This window comes from Podarcis liolepis (assembly GCF_965112155.1).
Source record: "Podarcis liolepis genome assembly, chromosome: 15".
NCBI lineage: Eukaryota > Metazoa > Chordata > Lepidosauria > Squamata > Lacertidae > Podarcis > Podarcis liolepis.
In genome coordinates this window covers 31212031-31237977 of record NC_139566.1, presented here as the reverse complement: position 1 = coordinate 31237977, position 25947 = coordinate 31212031, and the positions used below count along the sequence as shown (strand labels likewise).

The 25947-nt window shown below is 43.4% G+C and overlaps 1 protein-coding gene across 2 annotated transcripts in view; it reads right to left on the bottom strand.

The window, feature by feature from the left end:
* The window catches only part of PI4KA (phosphatidylinositol 4-kinase alpha), a 95729-nt gene extending 69966 nt beyond the window's left edge, over positions 1 to 25763 (bottom strand). The window contains exons 1-12 of one of the 2 annotated variants that reach the window (XM_083478986.1): positions 25311 to 25763; positions 16882 to 16998; positions 15485 to 15578; positions 14206 to 14294; positions 12769 to 12841; positions 10696 to 10955; positions 9215 to 9281; positions 5586 to 5734; positions 4876 to 4941; positions 3995 to 4091; positions 1931 to 2122; positions 1417 to 1517 (exon numbers count right to left, since the gene is read on the bottom strand). In XM_083478986.1, coding sequence (XP_083335112.1) covers positions 1417 to 1517; positions 1931 to 2122; positions 3995 to 4091; positions 4876 to 4941; positions 5586 to 5734; positions 9215 to 9281; positions 10696 to 10955; positions 12769 to 12841; positions 14206 to 14294; positions 15485 to 15578; positions 16882 to 16998; positions 25311 to 25478 — 1473 coding nt within the window. In that variant the 5' untranslated portion in view covers positions 25479 to 25763. The remainder of the gene's footprint in view (positions 1 to 1416; positions 1518 to 1930; positions 2123 to 3994; positions 4092 to 4875; positions 4942 to 5585; positions 5735 to 9214; positions 9282 to 10695; positions 10956 to 12768; positions 12842 to 14205; positions 14295 to 15484; positions 15579 to 16881; positions 16999 to 25310) is intronic. The other variant, XM_083478985.1, reaches the window with a different exon arrangement.
* Positions 25764 to 25947: the final 184 nt, after the last annotated feature.

The window sequence follows — 25947 nt, the reverse complement described above, 5'->3', positions numbered from 1 at the left end:
GGGCATCACTACCAAGAAGGCCCTGTCACTGGTCAGCACCAAGCAGGCTGCCTGGCACACCCAAGGCATCAAATTCTGATAGTAGCATCTAAGATACAGTGCTATCTCGGTACTTGAATGGCTTGGCTCCCAAACAAATGGGCTCCTAAACGCCGCAACCCCGGAAGTGTTCCAGTTTGCGAACATTTTTCAGATGCCGAACATCCAATGCAGTTTCTGCTTGAGTGCAGGAAGCTCCTGCAGCCAATAGGAAGCCGCGCCTTTGTTTTCGAATGGTTTCAGGAGTTGAACGGACTCCCAGAACGGATTATGTTCAAGAACCAAGGTACCACTGTATTGGGGAAGGCACTCTTTTAGGTACCTGGGTCCCAAGCCATTTTGGATTTCATACGCTAGTACTAACACCTTGAATTATGCCTTGACAGCTCATGGCTTTATCAAATGCTGTTTAATCGTTAAAATTTCTAAGTGGTGTCTAATATCAGTGGCGTAGCGTGGGGGGTGCAGGGGGGCCGGGCCGCACCGGGCGCAACATCTGGGGGTTAGGGTTAGGGGGCGCAAATCCACGGGTTAGGGGGCGCAAATTACTTGCCTTGCCCCGGGTGCTGACAACCCACGCTACGCCACTGTCTAATATCGCACAGCAGAAGGCGGCGTACAACCATGTGACACTGACAAATGTGTGCAAAATTCCACACATCTTTTCCCTGACCTTAAAAGTGAGGATCACTGCAATGCAGGGGCACTATAAAGATACATCATTATGTACAGAAGAATCTCAGCACTGTACCACCACTGAATAATTTATCTGGGAGGAGTTTGGCTATTGTGTCTGAACCAGTCCAGTGTCTATACCAGGGATGGGAAACCTAGGACCCTCCAGATGCTGTTGGACCACAACTCCCATCATCCCTGACCATTGGGCATCTGGTATGGGGGGTGATGGGAACTGTAGTCTCAGTAACATGCAGGAGGACCACAAGTTCCCAATCATAGTAGTGGAAATAAGAGCTTAAAGGTAAAGGTACCCCTGACCATTAGGTCCAGTCGTGGTTGACTCTGGGGTTGCGGCGCTCATCTCGCTCTATAGGCCGAGGGAGCCGGCGTACAGCTTCCGGGTCATGTGGCCAGCATGACTAAGCCGCTTCTGGCGAACCAGAGCAGTGCATGGAAACACCCTTTACCTTCCCGCCGGAGCGGTACCTATTTATCTGTTTGCACTGGCGTGCTTTCGAATTGCTAAGTTGGCAGGAGCAGGGACCGAGCAACAGGAGCTCACCCCATCGCGGGGATTCGAACCACCGACCTTCTGATCGGCAAGTCCTAGGCTCTGTGGTTTAACCCACAGCGCCACCCGCCTCCCAAAATAAGAGCTTACACCATACTTAAAGAATCATTTCACAATTACTACCATACCTGTAAGCAGCAAATCAGAAGAGGCAAGTGAGCAATGATTACTTTGCTGGAAGTCTTGGACTGCAGTTTCTCCGACAGTTTAATGCACAGGTTTTCTGCCCCTTATTTGCAAAAGAACAAAAGGATATAAAAGCATGCTTGGCCATCTAAGAATAGTTTTTTTTTCTTTTCTTTTCTTTTGACAGTTACGACTTTTATGAAGTCCGCATGGAAGAAGGAATGATTAATTACTAGCTTTCTCTTGGGGGGAAAAGGCCAACTGAATTGCGTGTTTCAAAGGACACCCAAGGAGGCTTTGAGGCAAACTGGGGGAAAGTGCTAGATAATGAATTTTGTGGAAATATCCTACCAGGCAGGAACGCCCCTCCACCCCAAAACTTGGATTAAAAGCTTTTTACAAAATGTCATGCAGGGTTGGGGATTGTGGGGGTTTAAATGCAGCCTACCAAAAATAGCGCAAGCTATTTTGCCAGGAACTTTTAAAATATTTTTTTAAAAATATGCTTCAAGACACCTTGCTCATCCTTCACAGCCCACACCATGAGATCCACACAAGCAGCGTTAGCTTGGCAACGTAGCTTCAGAGGGTTCAGCTCATTGTGTAATCTGTCTACGTCGTGAAGGAGTTTCTGAAGCTCCGACTGGCTGCTGTTGAACTGTTCCAGCACAAAATCATGAATTTCCTTCACAAACGAGGTTGGGAGATCTGAGAAGGTAAATAGAGGGGAGGGGGAGATTAGATTCTTACAGTGGTCACCTCTAAACTGAAAGGAGGAACAAAAGCTAAAAGCTGGTGAAATACGACGGCACTTTTCTGAAACAAGTTTGTTTCAAAGTGTAAGGCACCAGTCAATTGATAGGCTTGCTACCTAGTCTATTCCTGAGGACTTAAACCATGAGTAGGCAAACTAAGGCCCGGGGGCCGGATCCGGCTGAATTGCCTTCTAAATCCGGCCCATGGGCAGTCTGGGAATCAGCATGTTTTTACATGAGTAGAATGTGTGCTTTTATTGAAAATGCATCTCTGGGTTATTTGTGGGACATAGGAATTTGTTCATTTCCCCCCAAAAATATAGTCCAGCCCCCCCACAAGATCTGAGGGTCAGTGGACTGGCCCCCTGCTGAAAAATTTTACTGACCCCTTACTTAAACTATTCCTTTCTGCACCATCATTCACCCTAAAGACATTTGCATGCTATAAAGCAGTGATTCTCAAGCTTTTTGAAGCCTAAGAAAAATGGAAAGAGAAAAATTGAAGGAATTAATAGAACAGGGTGGCAAACCTGTAGTCCTCCTAAAATTGTGGACTACAACTCATATTAGCCCTGACCACTGGCCATGCTGGGAGTGTAACAACATCTGGAATGCCACAACATCCCTTTCCCTGGGACAGAGATTAGTACTGAATGATGAGGATGAAGTTAGCTGACAAGAAATAGTACAGAGAATAAGAACTAAAGGAAAGGCTTTGTGGAAAAGTGTCTTATTTAAAAGTCTTAAACATAAAGACAAATAAGCATATACACACTTAGAAGGACTACCATAAGGCACCAGAGGTTTTTATATAAAGCAGCAAAGTTATTTTTAGCTTACTGTAATACAGTGGTGCCTCGCAAGACGAAAAGAATCCGGTTTTTTCATCTTGCGAAGCAAGCCCATTGACGGATTAGCGGATTAGCGCTATTAGCGGCTTTTAGCGGCTTATCTGCTGATCGGATCAGCTGATAAACGGCTTAGCGGCTGAGAAAAAGGGGGGAAGGGGGGGAAAACAGCAGGAACTCGCAAGACATTTTCGTCTTGCGAAGCAAGCCCATAGGAAATTCGTTTTGCGAAGCACCTCCAAAACGGAAAACTCTTTCGTCTAGCAAGTTTTCCGTCTTGCGAGGCATTCGTCTTGCGGGGCACCACTGTATATTTTGAATGATAGTAATTTAATTTTTAGATATTTAGAGAACTGGAGATACTTGGCTTGGCAGGGCCTGGTTCACACGTCATGCTACGTCAAACTATAGTTCATCACAAACTCCGCCTCCTTTGCTTGTTCTGCTCTGCTATGCTAAGCCATGGTTAGGCTCAACATGTAGTCTGAACCTGAACTCATGGCTTAGTTCCTCATTATGTCCAAATTCAGGGAACTAAGGCTTAATTAAACTGTGGTTCAGGACACCAGCTTTATTCTGGCTTTTTCTAACAAACTACATTTGAAACTAAGGGTGGGGAGCATGTGCCCCACCAGATATTGTTGGTCTTCAACTAACAACAGTCCCATATGGTTTAGCTGATGGTCAAGGATGACACAAGCTGGAGTTCAGCAAAATCTGGAGGGCCATATCCACCCTGGTTTAAACAATCCCCAGTTTCCTAAGTTTAGGTATAATAGGAAACTGAAGTTTGTTGAACCACAGGTTTTCTGACCTCCTCCTCGCAGCTGCACAAGAAGAAAAGGGAAACTGTGTGAGTCCAGTTCATTCACACAGCTGGTTATATTTAAGCCGGTCCACAATGTCAAGCATGAAACTCATATACTTGCAATTCTCTTTCGTCACCAAGGGTAAAAGCTTATCAATTCAAATATCACCTTTCATATAGTACAACGTGTCTCTCAGCATCTTGAACTGGGCAACATAAAGTGGATCACTGAACATTTTGTAGAACAAATCTGCATGGGGATTTTCCTATAAAATGGAAAGAGAGTTGTAGTTACGTACAGCCAATTTGAAAAATCACCTGGAGAGCAATATTGGAACACCAAAAGCTTTCTTCCAGGATTAATCTCTGTAGAATGATTGAGTTTCCTCTTCCCTCCTCCCTTCATCTTCCTTGAGCTTTTACTGAGCAGCTTAGGGCAAAGACCTGCCCCCACCCCAATTCTTTATAAAGCACCACATATATGGCTGATACCAGTGATTTTTTTCTTTAAAAATGTTTAGGCGTACTCTCATTTTGACTCAAGAAAAATCACCATTTTATGGTTCAAATCGGGGAAAATAAATACAGTAAATGGACAAAAGTACAGAGATTCACAAAATGTTTAGGGGTATACGTACTCCTGTGTTCCGCCACCAAAAAAAAGCACCGGCTGATACTATAAATAATTTACAACAATTATACCGTTGAAACATAAGTAAGCCTATGAATGACCATCACATATATTGCTTTCTGAACAGATTTTACTATTTATATATATTTAAAAAGAATTAAATGAGGCATAAATTAATCATGTAACCTATGCTAATCTATAGAGTTCAAACATTACTTCTACATTGCTAATACTATAGATAACCTCAAATTTTTAGAAGTCCCCCCCCCCCATATGTTTGTTAATAATATGTGTGGGAAATCCTCTGTAGGCATTAAGCTTTTGATTAAACTCTAAGAACCAGGCCCATCCAATTCACAATAGCAAGCAGCAAACTAAGTTCTTTTAAAAATAATAATGTGGTGAAGAAGTTAACATACCTCAATAACCTCAGAGACAACGGCATCTAAGTTTCGGAGGACTGAATCCCCAACAATCTGCTTTACCTACATGCACAAAAACAAAACCAGACATTCTTTCAGTGTTATTAAAAGTGTTTCTTTCTTCAACCCACAAATTAGGCCCTAGCGCATTCTGGTCCAAAGAGGCATGCTAGAAACATTGCTATTTTTTAGACCAGCCTCTGCCAACCTGGTGGGACGCGGGTGGCGCTGTGGGTTAAACCGCAGAGCCTAGGACTTGCCGATCAGAAGGTCAGCGGTTCAAATCCCCACGACGGGGTGAGCTCCCGTGGCTCAGTCCCTGCTCCTGCCAACCTAGCAGTTCGAAAGCATGTCAAAGTGCAAGTAGATAAATAGGTACCGCTCCGGTAGGAAGGTAAATGACGTTTCCGTGCGCTGTTCTGGTTCGCCAGAAGCGGCTTAGTCATGCTGGCCACATGACCCGGAAGCTGTACGTCGGCTCCCTCGGCCAATAAAGCGAGATGAGCGCCCCAACCCCAGAGTCGGTCATGACTGGACCTAATGGTCAGGGGTCCCTTTACCTTTTTACCTGCCAACCTGGCACCTCCAGATGTTTCGAACTACAGCTCCCATCAGCCCCAGCCAGCACAGCTGATAGGACCTGTAGTCCCAAACATCTTGGAGGGCAGCAGGCTACTGAAGGCTGGCTTAAGTGCCTCATGACATACCATGTTCAGCAGGTGTCGGAGCATTTCCAGTGGAATGTTAAACTCCTTGTTGCTGATGCCATTAAAGAGAGGCGAGACCGAGAAGCTGGAACTGATTGTAGAGAAGTAATAATCGGGATCTAACGCACTCCCATCAGGTAGGTAGGACCCTGTTTATTTTTTTAAAAGGTGGAGGGAGAAGAGGCAGAAAACATTGGAGTTATTCTTTAATTACTGCTTTGGCTATGCCGTCTGTAGCCCATTCATCAAAAGAACACAGAAAACAAATCACATTTGAGGCTAAAAAGTCCACAGGGCTATGCTAGTTCCACTGATTTACAGCATTTTCATTGGGGGGAAATGTTATTTATATCCATTCAGGAATAGCTTTCTATAAAACACCTCAAAGAGACTGAATCAAAGCATCAACAATAAAAAATAATTTCATATATGCATGCTATATATATACACACACATTCCAAAACAAATTCAGAATACAAAGGAAAAGACGATGAGATGAAGAACACCCTAGACAGTATCTGCAGGATCTCTAGCTGTAATGGGGTATTAACAAACTAACTTACTGGCCTTCAACCAGTGCATTGTTTCTAGTCAATTGGGAGCAGGTGGTGCTGTGATCTAAACCACTGAGCCGCTTGGGCTTGCTGATCAAAGGTCAGCAGTTCGAATCCCCGCGACAGAGTGAGCTCCCGTTGCTCCGTCCCAGTTCCTGCCAACCTAGCAGCTTGAAAGCACGCCGGTGCAAGTAGATAAATAGGTACCGCTGCAGCGGGGAGGTAAACGGCATTTTCGTACGCTCTGGTTTCCATCACGGTGTTCCGTTGTGCCAGAAGCAGTTTAGCCATGATGGCCACATGACCTAGAAAGCTGTCTGTGGGCAAACGCCAGCTCCCTCGGGCTGAAAGCGAGATGAGCACCGCAACCCCATAGTTGCCCTTGACTGGACTTAACTTTACCTTTACCTTTTACCTTTCTAGTCAATTCTAATCTAGATTTTTTTGGGGGGGGCACCGACACAGCAGTCTCTCTCTCTCTCTGTGTGTGTGTGTGTGTGTGCTGACAGGTGCTAACCTTGAAAAGGTAGGACACGTTAATTGTGGTTTCTCTGCATCAGATGATCATCTTGGAAACTCCATGAAAAATGGAAGTGGAAGCACTGTAAGAGTAGTGGGCCCTCTGTTAGTTTTTAGGCTTTGGGGAAATGCCCAACTGTGCCACTCTCTGGAGCCAGCCCTGGCTTCAGTGGAAGAGTGCATCCACAATGGGTTGTATTCCAACCTAAAGAGGCTAATGCCATTCTATGTTTGCTTGGGTTTCTTTTTGAAGTGAAAGAGAGATGCAGATAGACAACAAAAGAGGGAGTAAATAGATGCAAAGAGCACAGGGTTCATTTATCTTTAATAGCTGCACAGAAAAAAGGGTATCAGGTATGGTTTTTTCACCATGGCATGAGAAAACTGCACAATTTATTTATTTATTTTGCAACTGTAAAAGGAAATTCAAGATCCCTCCTTTCTCATTAGGCATTTTAGCAAAGCTGAACACAATCTGTTTTTGTTTTAAGATTAGTCTGGTTAATCTTCTAAATTACGTGTTAGCTGGTACAACAAAGCTCTTTGCAACTAAAAACATGGGAAGCAACAAAAGGTTATAGCCTACCCTTAAAACCAAAAGAATGCTGAGAAAAAGCAGCTCAAAGTCCAACACCATCTTTCCGTACTTAGAAGTCCCGATGATTTCAAGGAAACTTCCTTAGAGGTAAATAAACTTTGGACTGCTGCTGTGCAATCTAAGTCTATGCATGCTTACTTGGAAGTAACTCCCGCTGAATTCATAGGTGCTTCCTCCCAAATAAATGTGTATAGGATTAGTCTAAACACCTGCCTTGCTCCACCCTCTAGTCCAGGGGTCTGCAACCTTTAAGACAAAAAGAGCCACTTGGACCCGTTTCCGAAGGAAAAAAAAAACTGGGAGCCGCAAAACTCGTCATTATAAAAATAACTTTTTTGTCACTTTTTTATTATTTCTTTGTTTGACCCCTCAGAATTACTCCTCCTCATAGAAATAAACGTTAAATTAACAAGTTACCTTTTTTGTGTGTGTGTTCTTCACTCCCCTTCAAAACAGTGACCAGCGTACATGCCCCCTTTCAATGCAGTGACCAGCGTACATGCCCCTTACAATGTAGCGGGCGGGCGGGCAGCAAGGTGACGTCGGGACGGTGCGTGACTAACACACGCCCCGCCCCCATGCGACGTCACAGCCAGTACAGCGCCCGCCACAGTGGGGAGTGTCGGGGCGCACAATGCGCCTCCTCCCCTTGTTAGTATCTGCCCTGGAGCCACGGCAAAGGTGTAAAAGAGCCACATGCGGCTCCGGAGCCGCGGGTTGCAGACCCCTGCTCTAGTCTCTGCTTCTCAATTTGTATTGAATTATTTTATGTACTGTGGCTTGCCTTTGTTTGATTGATTATAGTTTAGAAATTATTTATTGTAACTGTTGAATGGCCTCTGTTTAATTTTTATATGGTGATATTATTATTATTTTATACTCTCCTAATGATTGCTGAATGTTACTTTTTTGATGTAGGCTGCTTATTTTAAAGTTATGTTTTGTGTTGTTTTTATGATGTTAGCCGTTCTGAGCTCGGCCTCGGCCTTGGCCAGGGAGGGCAGGACACAAATAAAATTATTAATTATTATTATTATTATTATCCCTAACCTAGCCATTCCAATGGACAGTGACGATGGTGAAATTTATTATTATTTATTTATTTTACTACCATCGTTTACTGCAAGGTCTTGGGGATTTGTATATTACTTTTACTTCTACACTATATAGGCACTGGCTTTCCTCCTGAACACAGTGGTACCTCTGGTTATGTACTTAATTCATTCCAGAGGTCCGTTCTTAACCTGAAACTGTTCTTAACCTGAAGCACCACTTTAGCTAATGGGGCCTCCCGCTGCTGCCGCGCCACCGGAGCACGATTTCTGTTCTCATCCTGAAGCAAAGTTCTTAACCCGAGGTACTATTTCTGGGTTAGCGGAGTCTGTAACCTGAAGCGTATGTGACCCGAGGTACCACTGTACAGAGAGGGACAAGCTGTTTCAGACACCTCAAATGTATGCCCTCCACCGGCCCAACGGCAGGCTGCACAACTGGGTGCAGGCACCTTGTGGGGTTTGCTCATAAATTCCCCACAGCAAACACTGCCACCCCACACCAACCTGCCCATCAGCCAAGATCTTCAGCAGATGCTCTGCTCTGGGCCTCTCCACCTTCAAAGATGACTACTTGAGCTAAGGTGAAATCTTGATAGTTAAATTCTCTTCCCAAAGATAATGGGCCTGTCACTGCCATGACCTTTCAGACACCAAGCAAAGCATGACTTGCTATCTCAGGCCTTTAAGAACAATTGACATTGATCTGCTCTTAGCAATTGTTTGCTTATTTTTAGGCTGTGTTATTTATTTGGTTGCTTGCATTTGTTTTATTAACCTCAGTGGTGGGAATCACCCCTAGAATATTCATTGCAGGACAACTGTTAAAAGTCCTACCATAAATTGGTCAATAGCTCTTTTTACGCCTCTATTCCAAATAATTTACACCAAAAAGCAAAAACATACCTTCAAAGTACTGCACAGTAGTGCCTCCGGGGGAACTGGGAGGAGGAATTCCACGTTCAGGACTGCCCTGAAATGTAGCGATGGACACAAAATGTGGTCATGCAAAGATCACTTTTCATATACAAAAAAAAACAACCCTCACATACTATGACTGAAATTTCCAGAAGAGTAGCCATAGCCCAATTTCCTTGAAGCTGATGGGGTTTTGAAAATCTCCAGCAAATCTAAGCATCTCAGGTCGGCATATAAACAAAGATTCCACTCCCTCTGGCTGAGTTTCGCCAGCCACTCTCTATAAGACATCTCTATAAGAGTCTATATAACTTCCATGCTGAACATTAGCTCTGAGACACAGTGGTACTTTGGTTGTCAAACTTAATCCATTCCGGAAGTCCGTTCGACTCCCGGAACCATTTGAAAACCAAGGCACGGCTTCCGATTGGCTGCAGGAGCTTCCTGTACTCAATCGGAAGCCGCAGAAGTAGTGTCAGACATTTAGCTTCCAAAGAACATTCGAAAACCGGAACACTTCCGGGTTTTCGGCGTTCGGGAGTCAAAGCATACGCGTACCAAGGCGTTCGAGAACCAAGGTATGACTGTACTACCCAATGGTAATTAGAATCTGTGGCCAAACCCACCCCATTGGAATATATAGTAAGTGTTTCATCCCTTAGAAACTTCCAGATGCAAAAAAAATCTCTGCTTTAATTTCCTCAGCTCTTTCAACGCAGAGAGGCTAGGTGGAATCACGAAAACATCTGTTTCTGAAGAAGATGCCAATAATGGAAGCTGTCCATCTAGTCCAGGCATAGGCAAACTTGGCCCTCCAGATGTTTTGGGACTACAACTCCCATGATTCCTAGCTAACAGGACCAGTGGTCAGGGATTATGGGAATTGTAGTCCCAAAGCATCTGGAGGGCCAAGTTTGCCTATGCCTGATCTTGTCAACTCTGACTAGCAGTGGTTCTCCTGGCTGGGAGACTTTCCCATCACCTGCCATACTGATCTTTTCCCAACTGGAGATGGCAGGAATTGAGCCTGGGACATTCTGCATGCAAAACATGTGCTCGTTCCATAGGTTCTGGGCCCTCTCTAAATACAAGGCCCATGTTTCATATTACAGTCATACCTCGGGTTACGAACGCTGTGGATTGCGCGTTTTCGGGTTGCGGACAGCGCTGAATCCGGAAGTACCAGAACGGGTTACATCTGGGTTTCAGCGCTTGCACATGCGCAGAAGCACAAAATGATGTCATGCACATGCGCAGAAGCGACGAATCACGGCATGTGCGTGTGCAGGCGTGGCGCTGCAGGTTGCGAACGTGCCTCCTGCCCGGATCACATTCGCAACCCGAGGTATGACTGTACGCCCCTCAAAATAAGAAAACGAAATTCAGTGATATCCTGTATACTAAAAACTAATCCATGGTTCAGAAAAGAGGTGATAGGTTAATTTTATTCCAAAAGCAACTGAACTAACCTGTGTGATGCTGCATACGCTGCTGGTCTTTCTCTTGAGAGATCCTTCTTGGCAGACCGTCAGTAGAGAATGTGGAAGTATCGAGCGGAAGTCATTAAAAGAGCGTCGACGAATACCATCCAACTCATGTGGGGCTCTGAGGGAATGCGGAGTAACTTTAGGGAAAAGCTTTGACAGGAGAGACTCTTCCGAGTTGCTGTAGCGCCCAAACGCTCGTGAAATTCCAAGCAGGCATGGCACAGCGTATTTGCATAAATATTCTGGAAAGCAAAGTAGTCCGTTTATCTTTGGCTTCTAAAAGTTTGTTTCTTCCAATTGGAAAATGCAACGTTGGTTTTTAAACAGTATTACCATCACGATGTCCCAGCTCAGACATCATTGGAAACCATTCTTTTTCCTGCTTTGCAAATGTGTTGCAGGGAGACTCAAATCCCACCATTTCTCTCCTTCTTTTGCAGCTGCAAGAAAATCAGAAGCAACTGCTTCTGCCTTCAAGCAAACCACAGCTCTCTGTTACATTTGAACTTATGGTACTGTGGCTTGTTTACATTCTACTTACTGAGAGCAAAATCAGAATCAAACTGGGGTTTCATCATCATCATCACTACTTTATTATTTATACTCTGCCCATCTGGCTGGGTTTCTCCAGCCACCCTGGGCGGCTTACAGAATATATAAAAACATAATACATCAAACGTTAAAAACCTCCCGATACGGGGCTGCCTTCAGGTGTCTTCTAAAAGGTGTGCAATTCTTTATCTCCTTGCCATCTGAAGAGATGCCGTTCCACAGGGAGGGCACCACTACTGAGAAGGCCCCCTGTCTGGTTCCCTTTCAGAACCTGAATTGATTTCACTATGTCAGGCATAGGCAAACTCGGCCCTCCAGATGTTTTGGGACTACAACTCCCATGATCCCTAGTTAACAGACCAGTGGGCAGGGATGATGGGAATTGTAGACCCAAAACATCTGGAGGGCCGAGTTTGCCTGTGCCCGCACTAAGTAGACTTTGCACAAGCCACAGGAACATTTATTCCAGGGAACTGCAAAGAGAAGATGCTTCTGACCTTTTTCCCATTTCCACGAAAAAGGACAGAGAATGGAGGCATGTAAATCCAAGGTTCAGCTCTGCTCATTTACATAACGGAAAGCCATGGTTTCCAGTTACATCTAAACTGAGCCTACGTATCAGCCTTCTCCAGTCTGGTGCTGGAGTTCAGCTTTTATCTGCCCCAATCAGTATGGCCAAAGGTCAGGGGTGATATAGTCCAAGAAATGTGTCAACCTCAGTTCCTAAGAGCCAAAGAGAAGTCTGATGAGGTGAATAAAGGAGCGTGGTACCGCGGGAAAGAGGAGGAGTAATTTCTGTATTACCGTATTTTTCGCTCTATAAGACGCACCAGACCATAAGATGCACCTAGTTTTTGGAGGAGGAAAACAAGAAAAAAAATATTCTGAATCTCAGAAGCCAGAACAGCAAGAGGGATCGCTGCGCAACGAAAGCAGCGATCCCTCTTGCTGTTCTGGCTTCTGGGATAGCTGCGCAGCCTGCATTCGCTCCTTAAGACGCACACACATTTCCCCATACTTTTTAGAAGGGAAAAGTGCGTCTTATAGAGCAGTGTTCCCCAACCTTGGGCCTCCAGCTGTTTTTGGACTACAGTTCCCATCATCCCTGACCACTGGTCTTGCTAGCTAGGGATTATGGGAGTTGTAGTACAAAAACAGCTGGAGGCCCAAGGTTGGGGAACACTGTTATAGAGCAAAAAATATGGTAATTGTACACAGTGGTGAATCCAAGAGACGGAAGAGGGAGGAATCAGGACACAGAAAAATGGAAGAAGCCAATAAGAGGGTGCTGTGATGAACCAGACTCTCAATTTGCAAGAACAAAGGACCACAAGTTCTACTCAGAAATGTTCTGAGGAACCTCAAGGGAGCAGGTTTCAGGGGAAATCAGCCCACCGTGAAGTACACCATACAGCATAATGGTAACTAGAGAGTGAGAGCGCACAATTGAATTTACATTTGTAATAATAAAAACAGCAGCACCTACTGGAACATTTTCAATACCTTTATCCTGGATTTCTGGGGACTGGCACATTCCCAGGAGGACCTGCATCACTTGCAAAATTGCCTCTAAAATCTGAAATAATCAAAACAGGCATTTTTAAAATCGACAGATGGGATGAATTTCAATCTTGCAATCAGTGCAAGAGTATGGCACCTTAAAGGTGCAACACTAAGATAAAGTGGGAATTTTAGCACTGCACTCTATAATTTCAGCCAGGTTTTTTTGGGGAGGCATTAATATTTAAAATTAAGTGCGCAGAAGATCCCGAGACAGCATAATTATAGGAAATAACCATTTACAAAACAATTTCCTTTAGACCGAATTTCATTGGTGCTCTTTACATGTTAACCAAATGTGTGCAGAGGGAACAGGGTTGTACCAAGCCTAACCCACCAATGTTACCACACCTAGCAGCCCTACTCTTAACCTCTGCATATTTGGCAACAGGTCTGAATGGGAAGCCCACACATGAATAGCTGCGTGCATGAAGGCTCCATTTTCAAAGGATCAAGGGTCATCACATTGGAAGAAGGAACTCTGGGCATGCCCTCCTACTCCGTACTCAGTGAACATGTGAAGGAACACTTCTGAAAGGGGCTCTTATCAGGGACACGTTCCTTAAATATGATAATTCACACCCTTAGCATATATGGGAAATCAATTGCTGCTTGATATACAAGGGGACAAAAAAGTAGATCTTATTGACTCTACTATGATAGGATTCTAGATTCTACTAGATCCTATTTGTCATTTGTGTCAATGAAATCAATGTATGTAAAATCACCAAAACCGTCTGTAATGGTCTGAGAACTTTGCAATGATCAGCATCATGGCAACTTTTTACAGCATGGTAGAATTGTAATGTAATGTAATGTAATGTAATGTAATGTAATGTAATGTAATGTAATGTAATGTAATTATTGTTTATACCCCACCCATCTGGCTGGGTTTCCCCAGCCAGCCTGGACGGCTTCTAACAAAAGATTAAAAATACATTAAAACATCAGTCATTAAAAACTTCCCTAAACAGACTGCTAAAAGGACTGCTGACTTAAAGGAATTGTTAGCAGAAAGGAGAAAGTTTGGTAAACTGTCCGCATTTTAGAAGCCCTCTTATGAGTTGCTCCATATAAACTTTTAGTGTAATTAATACACTGAAGAATGAGAACATTTAGAAGGATTTGTACTATTAATTCCCTGGTGGGGGGGGGAGAGAAAAAGAAGGAAGACAACTCCTGATTTCATTATTATTTAATAATTTATATATCTGTTCAAATGTCATTACTTAAGATGCCTTAGTCAATAAATATTTTCAGGGTTTGTTTGTTTTTTTAAAAAAAGCTGTTGATACACAAGTTATGGAACTATGATTAATACAGGAAATGTTTATTTTACTACCCAAGACGTGCATGCCCCATTTTCCCGGTGAATTTTACCTGTTCTCTCAGAACAGAATCCCTGTAAGCCACATCTGACAACAAAGTCACCAAACAGAAACTGAAGTTTTCTGGAATCGGAAGCATGCCTACAAGTATGGTAAAGACACATCAAGATTATGACTAGCACACAGCAACAACTGCAATCCATCACAAGTCACAAATTGTTTAAGGTCTAGTTCAGACAAACCATGGTTTACTGGACTGAGAGTTAGTCGTGTGCCCGATCCTCATTCCTGCCCTTGCTAGCACAGCTTTGAAAAAGATACTGTGATTTATTAAACTACATGTTCCTATGGGAAACCATAATTTAAGCATGGCTTATAGACCAGAATATCAAAACAGCATCAGCTTCTGATTAGTTAACAGTGCTAGTTTTCCAGTTTGGATGTCGTGTGGGGCTGAAAAAGAATCCCCAACACTTATTTACACACTTACCTGGGAGCACTGCTTTCTTTTTGTGACAGTGTACACCAGTACGGTGGTACCTCGGGTTACAAACTCTGCTAACCTGGAAGTAGTTGCTCCAGGTTGCAAACTTTGCCCCAGGATGCAAACGGAAATCGTGCGCCGCCGGCAGGAGGCCCCATTAGCGAAAGCGCACCTCTGGTCAAGAACGGTTTCGCATTAAGAACAGACCTCCGGTACGAATTAAATTCGTAACCCGAGGTACCACTATACAGAGTACCATCACTGCTTTTCTTTGCTACTCAGGGCAACTATTTCACGCTGGCACCCACAGCACTTTTATCAAAATATGAGTACCAGTACCTCATCTTCCAAGGGACACGGGTGGCGCTGTGGGTTAAACCACAGAGCCTAGGGCTTGCCAATCAGAAGGTTGGTGGTTCGAATCCCCGTGATGGGGTGAGCTCCCGTTGCTTGGTCCTGCTCCTGCCAACCTAGCTGTTCGAAAGCATGTCAAAGTGCAAGTAGATAAATAGGTACCGCTCCGGTGGGAAGGTAAATGGTGTTTCTGTGCGCTGCTCCGGTTTGCCAGAAGCGGCTTAGTCATGCTGGCTTCCTCGGCCAATAAAGCGAGATGAGCGCCGCAAACCCAGAGTCGGCCATGACTGGACCTAATGGTCAGGGGTACCTTTACCTTTTACCTCATCTTTTTACCAAAATAACACTGCCTGGGAGCAAGTCTCATTGAACTCAATGGGATTTATTTCTGAGCAGGTATGCATAGGATTGCACTTACAAAACTTAGTCAATTACTTACACAAAAAAAGGCCACCAAGGACCAAATTCTGGCAACAAGAATCTAAAACCTCACCTCTGCTTTTGCGTGAATTGCTTTCTTCTATCCATTGGACTTTGGAAAGGCCCCTTAGCAGCCGGAGAAGATAAGGAACAAGAGTATCTTTATGCTGGAATGGAAAGAGGAAATTTTAGAACCATCTGAATTAATTTACTAAATTAACACAGTGACGTCTATGTACATGGTGCTTTACAAATATCCGGTATGACAGTTCCTGCCCCAAGGTGGTGAGGTCAACAATCTAAAATAGACTCAGGCAAACAGTAAAGGAATACAGGTAATTTATGGGTGGATAGACAGGGGAAGAAGATGTGATTATTTCACTTACATGGACTTTGCCTTGGTTATGATAAGACATGGGGATTAGGGGACTGATACAAAGGTCTCCCAGAAAAATGCAAACTTTGAGGAGGGACTTAACAGAAATAAAGCACGTGGGTGCAAGGAGACATTCAAAGAGGCAGTTAGTACCAGGAACCAAGTGGAATTGAGCGAAGAGATTTCTGGAGGTGGGACATCTTCAGACAACGGTATGCGGTGGAGCCAAATCACACAGGAAAGGATGCAACAGGAAATAAGCCCAGGGATATACAAAGGGACAAGGCCATGGAAAGTTTTGAAGGCAAAGGCAAGAAGATTGTGAAACTAGATATTGCATGCAGAGGAAAAGGAACAGCCATCTGATTATGTTTATTGCCACACAGCTTTAATATCCTTTCAAAGCCAAATCGCTAACTAAATCTGATGCTACAGATCAAATTAAAACATTCCAGTAGGAGTTTTAATGGAGGCCCTTCTTTGGCTGCCCCCACCAACTGAGATGCAGTGAACAGCTACAAAGAAAAAGCACTTACTTGGTGGTGGCACCCTGACTGTGGAAAGAACTTCTCAAGGAGGCCCACCAAACACCTACCTAGATGTGATTTCAGCACCAAAAACAGGGGTAGGTAACCTAAGGCCTGGGGGCCAGATGCGGCCCAATCGCCTTCTCAATCCGGCCCGCAGACGGTCCAGGAATCAGCATGTTTTTACATGAGTAGAATGTGTCCTTTTATTTAAAATGCATCTCTGGGTTATTTGTGGGGCAGAGGAATTCGTTCATTCCCCCCCCCCCAAAAAACCTATAGTCCGGCCCACCACATGGTCTGAGGGATGGTGGACCGGCCCATGGCTGAAAAAGGATGCTGACCCCTGACCAAGAAGATAGTTTTGTTTTACCAGGCTCTTTAAACTTCACTATATTGCTTTTATGCTACTCTTTTATATTACATGGTTTTTTGTTTGCTTGTCTGTTTGTTTGTTTGTTTGTTTAGTTTTATGAGGATTTAAAACTTTTTGAAAGCTGTTGAACTGGCAGAGTATAAATCCCGTCAAGTAAACAAACACATTTTAGAGTAAGAAGCATATTGTACCTGCAAGTCAGACTCGATTAGAAAAATCCCCAAAGCAATCACAGCATCTCTACGACGCTCATCCAGCTGAAAGATCCCATGGATGTCAACTGGGCACATGCAGAGTAGTTTCTGTACCTATAAGAAGCAAAACAGGGGGTGTGAAAATATCTGTTAAAAAGGCATACCTTCCCAAACTTCTGCCGGCAACAACAGTACACGTTAAGGATTTAAAAAGGCCCGGACATTTTCATCTACAGCTCTAAGCCCCTTCCATACCACCATGCTTAAGCTCAGCAAGCCATTTGCAAATATCAGTAGCACAATCATCTCACCGCCCATTCCACAGGAACAAAATGGTGTCCTTTTAAGCCATGAGTCCATTTAAAAGTTGTGAGTGGAAGCAACCATACCCAAATACTCCTGCTGATGGAGATGAGTCTTAGGATTTGAGTGCATGTGCAGGTTTGGCAGCTGCATATTAACACATTTTGGAGTCTTGCACGTCTCCTTGTGAAGGCATGTCTCCTGAAAGGAGGTTTAATGTGTCTTTTAAGTAATAAATAAGCAGAAGCATTATGTAACCAGCAGAAGAGGTAGCAGTATGGAGCACAAGGTCAACATAGGCTGGAACAACAGGGACTTGCCTTGGTGGCTAATGGTGAACAGCGGTGGGTGGCTGGGTGCACAAATGAGCCTCCCCAAAGAAGGAGTTCAGAGCCTGGACATCACCAACAAAGAGGCCCCCAACTCAATAAAGCAGGGTTCCAAACATGGGCAGTTTCACAGGCTGTTGGGTAGTATCAAACAATCAAATGATTAAACAGATGGGTATCAGAAAGACAGATGGGAGGAGAATGACGTTAAAGAAGGTTTGGCGAAGTGAAATGCAAGCACACAGGGGAAAAACAAACAACAAGGTGGAAATAATTTGTCTCCAGGCAGCTGCATCCTTCTCTCTCCTTTCAGCCACGTTGGCTCTCTACAGCAACATTTACTTATTTTATTTTAGGCTGCAATACTGAACAACTTTCATACCCCCCCCCCAAAAGGTGTTTTGTTCATGCAATGGGACTAACCACCCATCTTGGACAGAAGCGCCCACCTCTAAACAAACTAACAATGCAATCCTAGGCATGCCTACTCAGAAGTAAGTCCCACTGTGTTCACTGATGCTTACTCCCAGAAAAATGCATAGAGTCTTATTCTATTAGTAGCTTTTTAGGATCCATAAAGTACTTGTGTGTGTGTTTGTAAGAATTACATGGTTCAGCCATGGCTCGGTTTTGTAGGCAGAAACTGTTCTTGACCATGCAGTGATACTGGTATTGCTGAGCCAACACATTCTACATGCTCATGGCTATTGCTAAAGCACACACTGTTTCCCAATAAGGTGTGCCTGATGGATTTAAATCTTCACAATTAAACAGCAGATAAACCTGCCAAATTTAAGCATTAAAATCTGTGTTCGTTCTCACCCAGTGTTCAAAACAATTTCTGTGTGTGATTGGCGTCGCATGGTGCACAAAAAGCAAGTATTCTCAAAAGCCCAGTAGCATTAAAAAAAGAGCATAAAATGTGATCAGTTAAAAAAAAAAATCAAATGACTAGCAATACAATCCTATGCATGTTTACTTGGAGATAAACCACATCGTGTTCAGGCTTACTGACCTAGCTTACTACCAGGTATGATACGTGTAAAGGATTGCAGCCCTAATTTCCCCCGAGAGCCAGTGTGACATAGTAATTAGTGTTGGACAAGGACCTGGGAGACCAGGGTTCAAAACGCCACTCGGCCGTGAAGCTCACATGGTGACCTTATGCCTCTCAGCCTAGCCTACCTGTCCTCACAGGGTTGTTGTGAAGATTAAATGAGGAGCAGGAGAACCACAGAACCACCTTGAGAAAAAAGGTGGGATATACAGTGGTACCTTGGGTTACATATGCTTCAGGTTACAGACTCCGCTAACCCAGAAATAGTGCTATTCTGCAGTCTGAATAGCTATTCTGAATTCTTTATCTAACGGATTCGTCATAAAGTGGTACCTCGGGTTACAGACGCTTCAGGTTACAGACGCTTCAGGTTACACACTCCGCTAACCCAGAAATAGTGCTTCAGGATAAGAACAGAAATCGGGCTCCGGCGGCGCAGCAGCCGCTGGAGGCCCCATTAGCTAAAGTGGTGCTTCAGGTTAAGAACAGATTCAGGTTAAGAACGGACCTCCAGAACGAATTAAGTACTTAACCCAAGGTACCACTGTAAATGCAATAAATGAATGAATAAAAATTAGAAACTTATTTGGAAATAAGAATTGAACCCAGCATGTTGGATCCAGACTAAGTTACAGTGCAATTTTATGCATGTTTACTCAGAAAGTCCCACTGAATTCAATGGAGCTTATTAGCAGGTGAGAGGGCACAGGATTGCAGCCAAAGTTAGTCCCATTGATTTCAATGGGATTTAAGCTTGTCGTGACTAACTTGCCACAATGATTTCAATGGGACATAAGCGAGACTGCCATAAGTTGCAATCCGATTTAATCTACTTGGAAGACAGAGCCACTCAATTCAGCAGGACTTGCTTCTGAGTGAACATACACAGGCAGGCACTGCATATGTTAACTTCACCTGTGGCCCTGGAGATATTCGATTCCAATTCTCCTCCAGCCAGCGCATCGGAAATGATGCAAGTTCTATTCCGTCCATATCTGAAGAGCCGCAGGTTCTCCACCCCGATCTACAACATTGCAATATAATCCACTTGTTTGTAATGGTAAGTAGGCAAATGGATTATATTGCAAGTTCTAAAAGGAATCGTAGTTTCAGTACTGTTACATAAGAGTACTAAGTGTCTTCCTTGACTAAACTAAAATTAGTCTCGCCAGGGTTTGGCACCTGAAGGTACTTCTTTCTAAAATTCTCATATTAAATTGATTAGAAAAAGAGCCTTCCACAAACGTTATATGCCGATTCATCATACATCCTTAATGATTCATAATATGTTTGCAATAGTTAGCCATGATTATTCTGGGGTTTAGAGCACACACACCCCCAAAAGGACCCATGATCTGATTCCAGTAAGCCTGCCCTTACCTAATAGATCTGCACATAACAAGTTACGGAGCTCTGAACAATGTCAAATTGTTTAGGGCTTTTGTTTTGCTTAACACTAAAACAAAACAAACAAGGAAATCAGCTTGTACCTGACTGGTCAGACATGCCTATACAGTGGTGCCCCGCAAGACGAATGCCTCGCAAGACGGAAAACTCGCTAGATGAAAGAGTTTTCCGTTTTGGAGGTGCTTCGCAAAACGAATCTCCTATGGGCTTGCTTCGCAAGACGAAAATGTCTCGCGAGTTCCTGCGGGGTTTTTTTCCTCCCCCCCTTTTTTCTTTTTTCTTTTTAAATTAAATTTTATTTTATTTCTAACATACAATACATCAAAAAAAGAAAAACCACAAACAGTCCAAAAAGGATAAAAAAGAAGAAAAATAAAATAAAAGCAAAATACAAAAGCACAAATAAATCACAACAAGAGCCTTGATTCGTACTGTATTGTTAATCTGACTTCCCCCCACCCCGATTTGAGCTATATCCTAACGTTTTCTTCTGCAGTATCTTTTTACCACTTTTATCTCTACATCGCAGGTTTTATGTTACACCTACTGTAATTTTAATATTTCCTAAATTTGTTTCCATGTATGATATGAATTTGTTCCAATCATTAATAAATTTTGTGTTTTTCTGATACCTGATCTTCTGTGTCATTTTTGCTAACTCTATGTACTCAAATAACTTAATTTGCCATTCTCTAATAGTTGGGATATTAGGTGTTTTCCAATTTTGCGCTAGCAATATCCTGGCTGCTACCATTGCATATTGAAACATGGTTTGATCTCCCTTCTTAATCTCATCTCCGACCATCTTCTTAATCTCATCTCCGACCATTCCTAAAAGCCAGTGTGGAATTGCTGCTGGTGTGTTTGTCATGCTGATCTCCCCATCGCCTCACACCTCCCTCTCCCAATAAGCAATAGCAGCTCACCTGCCAGGAACTTGGAAGCTATTGTAGCAGCTCCACCCCACTTGGAAAGCTGCTTTTGTCATTATCTTATACCACAAGGATTGCCAAATCTCAATTTTGTTATTTTTATTATGGGGAACCTGCAATAAAATGTTACAGCATGTACAATACCTTACAATACTACTGTTTTCCATTCCCCCAATAATTAGCCAGAATTCCACACCCACTGAACATGCTCAGTCATCACCCCCCTCAAAAAATAATAATAGTTGAGTATGCCAGTACCACCATCTTGTGCATGAGTTTGGACAGCCTAAAGACTGACAGACAATTAAGAGAGTTGTTAATATGTGTCAGACGACTATCCTTTGGTCAGGGTTCAGTCTGACTCATTTTCTCTTTGTATAAGAACAAGCATGAAGGAGGTTTCTCAGCCCGCTCACAGGTCCTTATAATATCAGTGGTAACAGTTGTCCTGGCGAGTATTAACCACTTTCAGTTTTAACCTGAGGATTGTCATTTGTTCATTTTTAACTTTAATTTTAATTCATTTGAATTAATTTTGGGATGCATTTTAATTGACTGATTGATTGTTTTTTATGTATATTGTATTATTTATATGATGTCAGCTGCTCTGAGCCCAGCTCCGGCTGGGGAGGGCGAGGTATAAATAAAATGTTATTACTATTATGATTACTGTATTATTATTATTATTATATTATTATTATTATTATTATTATTATTATTATTATTATTATTATTATTATTTCCCCTAACCTAGCAATTCCAACCGACAGTAACTATGGTGAAATTTAATATTATTTATTTTACTATCATCGTTTACCACAAGGTCTGGGGATTTGTATATTACTTTTACTTCTACACTACCCTGCAGTAAAAAAATTCCAGAGCGATTGACATAAAAGTACAGTGGTACCTCTGCTTACGAACGCGATCCATTTCGAGGTGCAATTCACACCCTGAAAAGTCCGTAAGTAGAGTGCCGCTACTGCGTGTGCATGAAGCGTAACAGAGTGCTTCTGTGCATGCGTGAAGTGCACAGATCGCTTCTGCGTGTGTGGCGAAACCCGGAAGTATACACTTCCGGGTTTGCCCCATTCGCAACCCAAAAATCCACAACATGAAGCGAACGCAACCAGAGGTATGACTGTACAGTCACAATAAAAAAAATCAATATTATAACTTTTCCCATCACCGTTAACTACAGGAATTGTCAGGCCTCCAGATTAGTATTTGTAATATTATTACGATTTCACCATCACCACAAGAACCAACTGATTTCAGGATTGCTACTATTATATTTCACCATCACTATTTACCAACAGGATCACTAAGTCTCAGGGTTATTTTTTAAGATATATAAAATCAAAAATAAGAACAAGAATCCTGAGACCCAGCAATCCTAGTGGTGATTGAATGGGCACATTATTACTTCAGGGTTATTATCACTACCATATTTCATCATAAACATTTGCTACAAGGAACAGAATCCCAGCGACAAATAGTGAAGAAATAGTAATAGTAAAATTATTATAATTATTATATTCAGGCTGACCGCTGTTACATTTCACCATCACCATTTGCTAAAGGATTACCGCATCTCAGGATTATTCTTACATTAAATATAATATTAAAAAATAATAACCCTTACATTAGGCAATCATTGTGGTTAAACGCTGATAGTAAAATAAGCATCTTGCTATTATCATCTTCCTTACCGCCATTTCAGAATTATCACTGTTTTATTTCTCCATCCCCATTCACAACAAGGAGTGGCAGTTCTTGGGGTTATGACTTTGAAATTATGTTTAAAATGAGAAGAACAATCCTGTCCAGGGAATCCTAGTGGAAAATGCTAAACGGTAAAGGAATAACAACTTTCCCAGACCAGGCAATCCTTGTGGTAGATGGTGAAGAAATCATCCTCTTCCACCATCACCTCCCCTGAAATATCCAGCTGTTATTGCCAGAGAAAACCAGTGCACAAGCTTAACAAACTGGGACCAATTTACTTACGAGATCGCATGTGCCCACTCAACCTGCCTTATTATTGCAATAAACTGCAGTTTTAAAAGAGTATAATATATTTAAAGTGGGGGAATAAATGAGCAAATTACCGTATTTTTTCTTCTAGAAGACGCCCCCATGTATAAGATGCCCCCTATTTGGTGGGACTCAGATTTAAGAAAATGGGAGGGGGAGAGATATATTCGTGTATAAGACGCCTCTCTAATTTTTGACATTATTTTTTAGGGAGAAAACCTATTCTTATATACGGAAAAATATGGTAAGTTAATTTGGATATGCAGAAGATATTAAAAATAAATATAAGGAACTGCAGAAAGAGGTAGAAGGAAGTCAAGTTTTGAAATGTTAAAACGATTGTAAAATGAGTGAAATGTAGAAACCTGAAAAGCATAAATATTTGTTTTTTTAAAAAAGAGAGATCTGCCTCAGTTGGAGGCAGAACTGGCACCACTACAGGCAGGGCTGACCCAAGACATTTCGGCACCTGAGGCAAACCACAAAACAGTGGCCCCACTCCCCACCAGGGGAAAAGGGGCGAGTGAAGACCTACATGAAGAGCAACAGACATCAGGATCTGCTGCCCCTACAGATCCTGCCGCCTGAGGCAGTCACCTCACCTTGCCTCGTGAGCCGGCCCCCACCATAGGTGCCACATACCGGTAATACCTGTTCCCACATTTGTAAGAGCCCAGCTGGCCGTAGGAGCCAATCCTCACCCCCTTCCCAAAGTTGATGGCCATTGCCATCGATCCATTATGTGGGGCAAGAGCTTTACCTGGGAGCCAGTGGCGCAGCGTGGGTTGTCAGCACCCGGGGCAAGGCAAGTAATTTGTGCCCCCTAACCCGTGGATTTGCGCCCCCTAACCCTAACCCCCAGATGTTGCGCCCGGTGCGGCTGGCCCCCCCTGCACCCCCCACGCTACACCACTGCTGGAAGCCCCAACATTTCGTTCAAGTTGTCACCCCTGCAGCCAAGGCGGGGAGTTCCCGCCTACAGAGATCAAGCAGGAACCTTTTCTTATTTTTAATAAATTTACTTATTTGGTTTTTCGAATTAAAAGTTTTAGAACCACATATCCAACATACATCATAAAAATTCCAACAGAATCTCCTGGACTTCCCTCCTCCCCTTTGTGGGTCTCCCATTGTTAGTCATTTCCTCCCACATCCAAATCTTTTATCCAAAATTCACCATTTAACTACAAGTGTTATTCCAATCCTAATAACGATTTTAACTGTTTGCAATGATTTTTTTAAAGATAAATTATAAATTCCATCCCATGCCTTATTCAAATTTGGGCTTCCTGATTTCTGATTCTTCCGGTCCCTTTTTTTGCCATTTCGGCATAATAATCCATCAACTTAATCCGAATCAGGCACCTTTTTCTTCACTGCCCTCTTTTTGGCCAGGAAAGATCCTTACTTAAGGCTTAAGCCTACCCAGATCAGGGGTCTAGGAAACTTGAGGCAATTCTTTAGGCGTGTCTTGAAATTATTATTTTTATCAGTGCTTTTTTTCCTGGAGGGATGCAGGGGTACGCAAACCCCTAAACATTTTGTGAATCTTTGTACTTTTGCCCATTTACTGTATTTACTTTTCCAGATTTGAACTATAAAATGGTGATTTTTCTTTGAGTCAGAATGAGAGTAGCCCTCGCAAGAAGTACCAACTGTGGAAGAATGGCAGATGAAGATGATGGATTTTTCGGAGCTAGCCGACCTGACTGGAAGAGTCCATGACCAAAAGGAGGAGTACCAGGAAGAATGGACGAAATTTAATGATGACTTAGTTAAATACATTAAGTTAAATTAATTGGAAAAAGCTTGCAATTACCAGATAGGCTTAGGATTTAAATATGTAATGTGATGAATTAATATGTTTAATGCTGAATTGGTAAGAAAGAAAGATGTTAAGTGATTAAGTTTATAAGAATTTGGAAAACCGTTAAAAGGATATGCAATGAAATTCAACTAGGGGGATAGGAAGAAGTCACTTAACAATGTTAATAAGATTAGTTTTAATAAGGTTATGATTTATGTTCGTTTATTATGTTCGTTTATTTGTTTGTGTGTGGAAATCAATAAAAAAATTGGGGGGGGAATGAGAGTAGCCCTAAACATTGATTATTATTAGCACTGATTATTACTATTAAAGGGCTGGTTATTATTATTAAAGGGGTTGCACTGGTTGTTTTGCAAATCAAATATGACGGAATGAAACGAGATAACGTAAGCAAGTCGTCCAAGGAGCGAAGCGCAGACCCGCCCCCGCACCTACGCCGTACGCGGTGACGTAAGCGAGACCCCCCACTCCACCCCTGAGGTAACTGGGAGCAGCGGGCAGTCGCCTCGGGCAGCGCCGCCTTCTTCCCTCACCTTCTCCAGCGGAGCGGGTCTCTGCACGGCCAGCGAGCGGGCGAGAGACAGCACCGTGTTGAAGTAGAAGCCCCTCGACGAGCCCGGGCTGCTGGGCTTCTCCGAGCGCGCCGCGGTCACGGCCGCGGCGGTGGCAGCCGCCGCCGTCGCCACGGCCAGAGCCGACATCTTGCGAGGAGCCTCCTCACAGCGAGAGTGTCACTCGCGGCCTCTCGCGCGCCTGTGGGGCCCCTCCCCTCATCCCTTCCCTTCTTCTCCAGCGGCAGCAGCCGGCAGCCCGGCTTCGCGTCGGACTTCTCGCGAGAACGGCGCCGGCCATCGCGAACCAGCCCCGGCTGAACTACAGCTCCCGGCAGCCTTTGTTGCCTTTCTTCCTCCTTTGGCGAGGGCTGTGCTGGATGGGGCTGATGGGAGTTGTAGTTCAGCAGCTGCTGGGAGCGGGGAATAGGAGGCGCTCCGTGGGCTGCTCCCGAGGTCCAGTAATATACTAACCTTGCACATAGAGAGATGTGAGGGGCGGAGAGGGTAGAGTGGCGCACGAAGCTCAACTAGTGGTTGGTTTGTTTGTTTAAATAAATAAATAGATGGAAAAGCGAGCGACTTTTGGCGTGTTTTATGTTTAGAAATGGAGATGTAA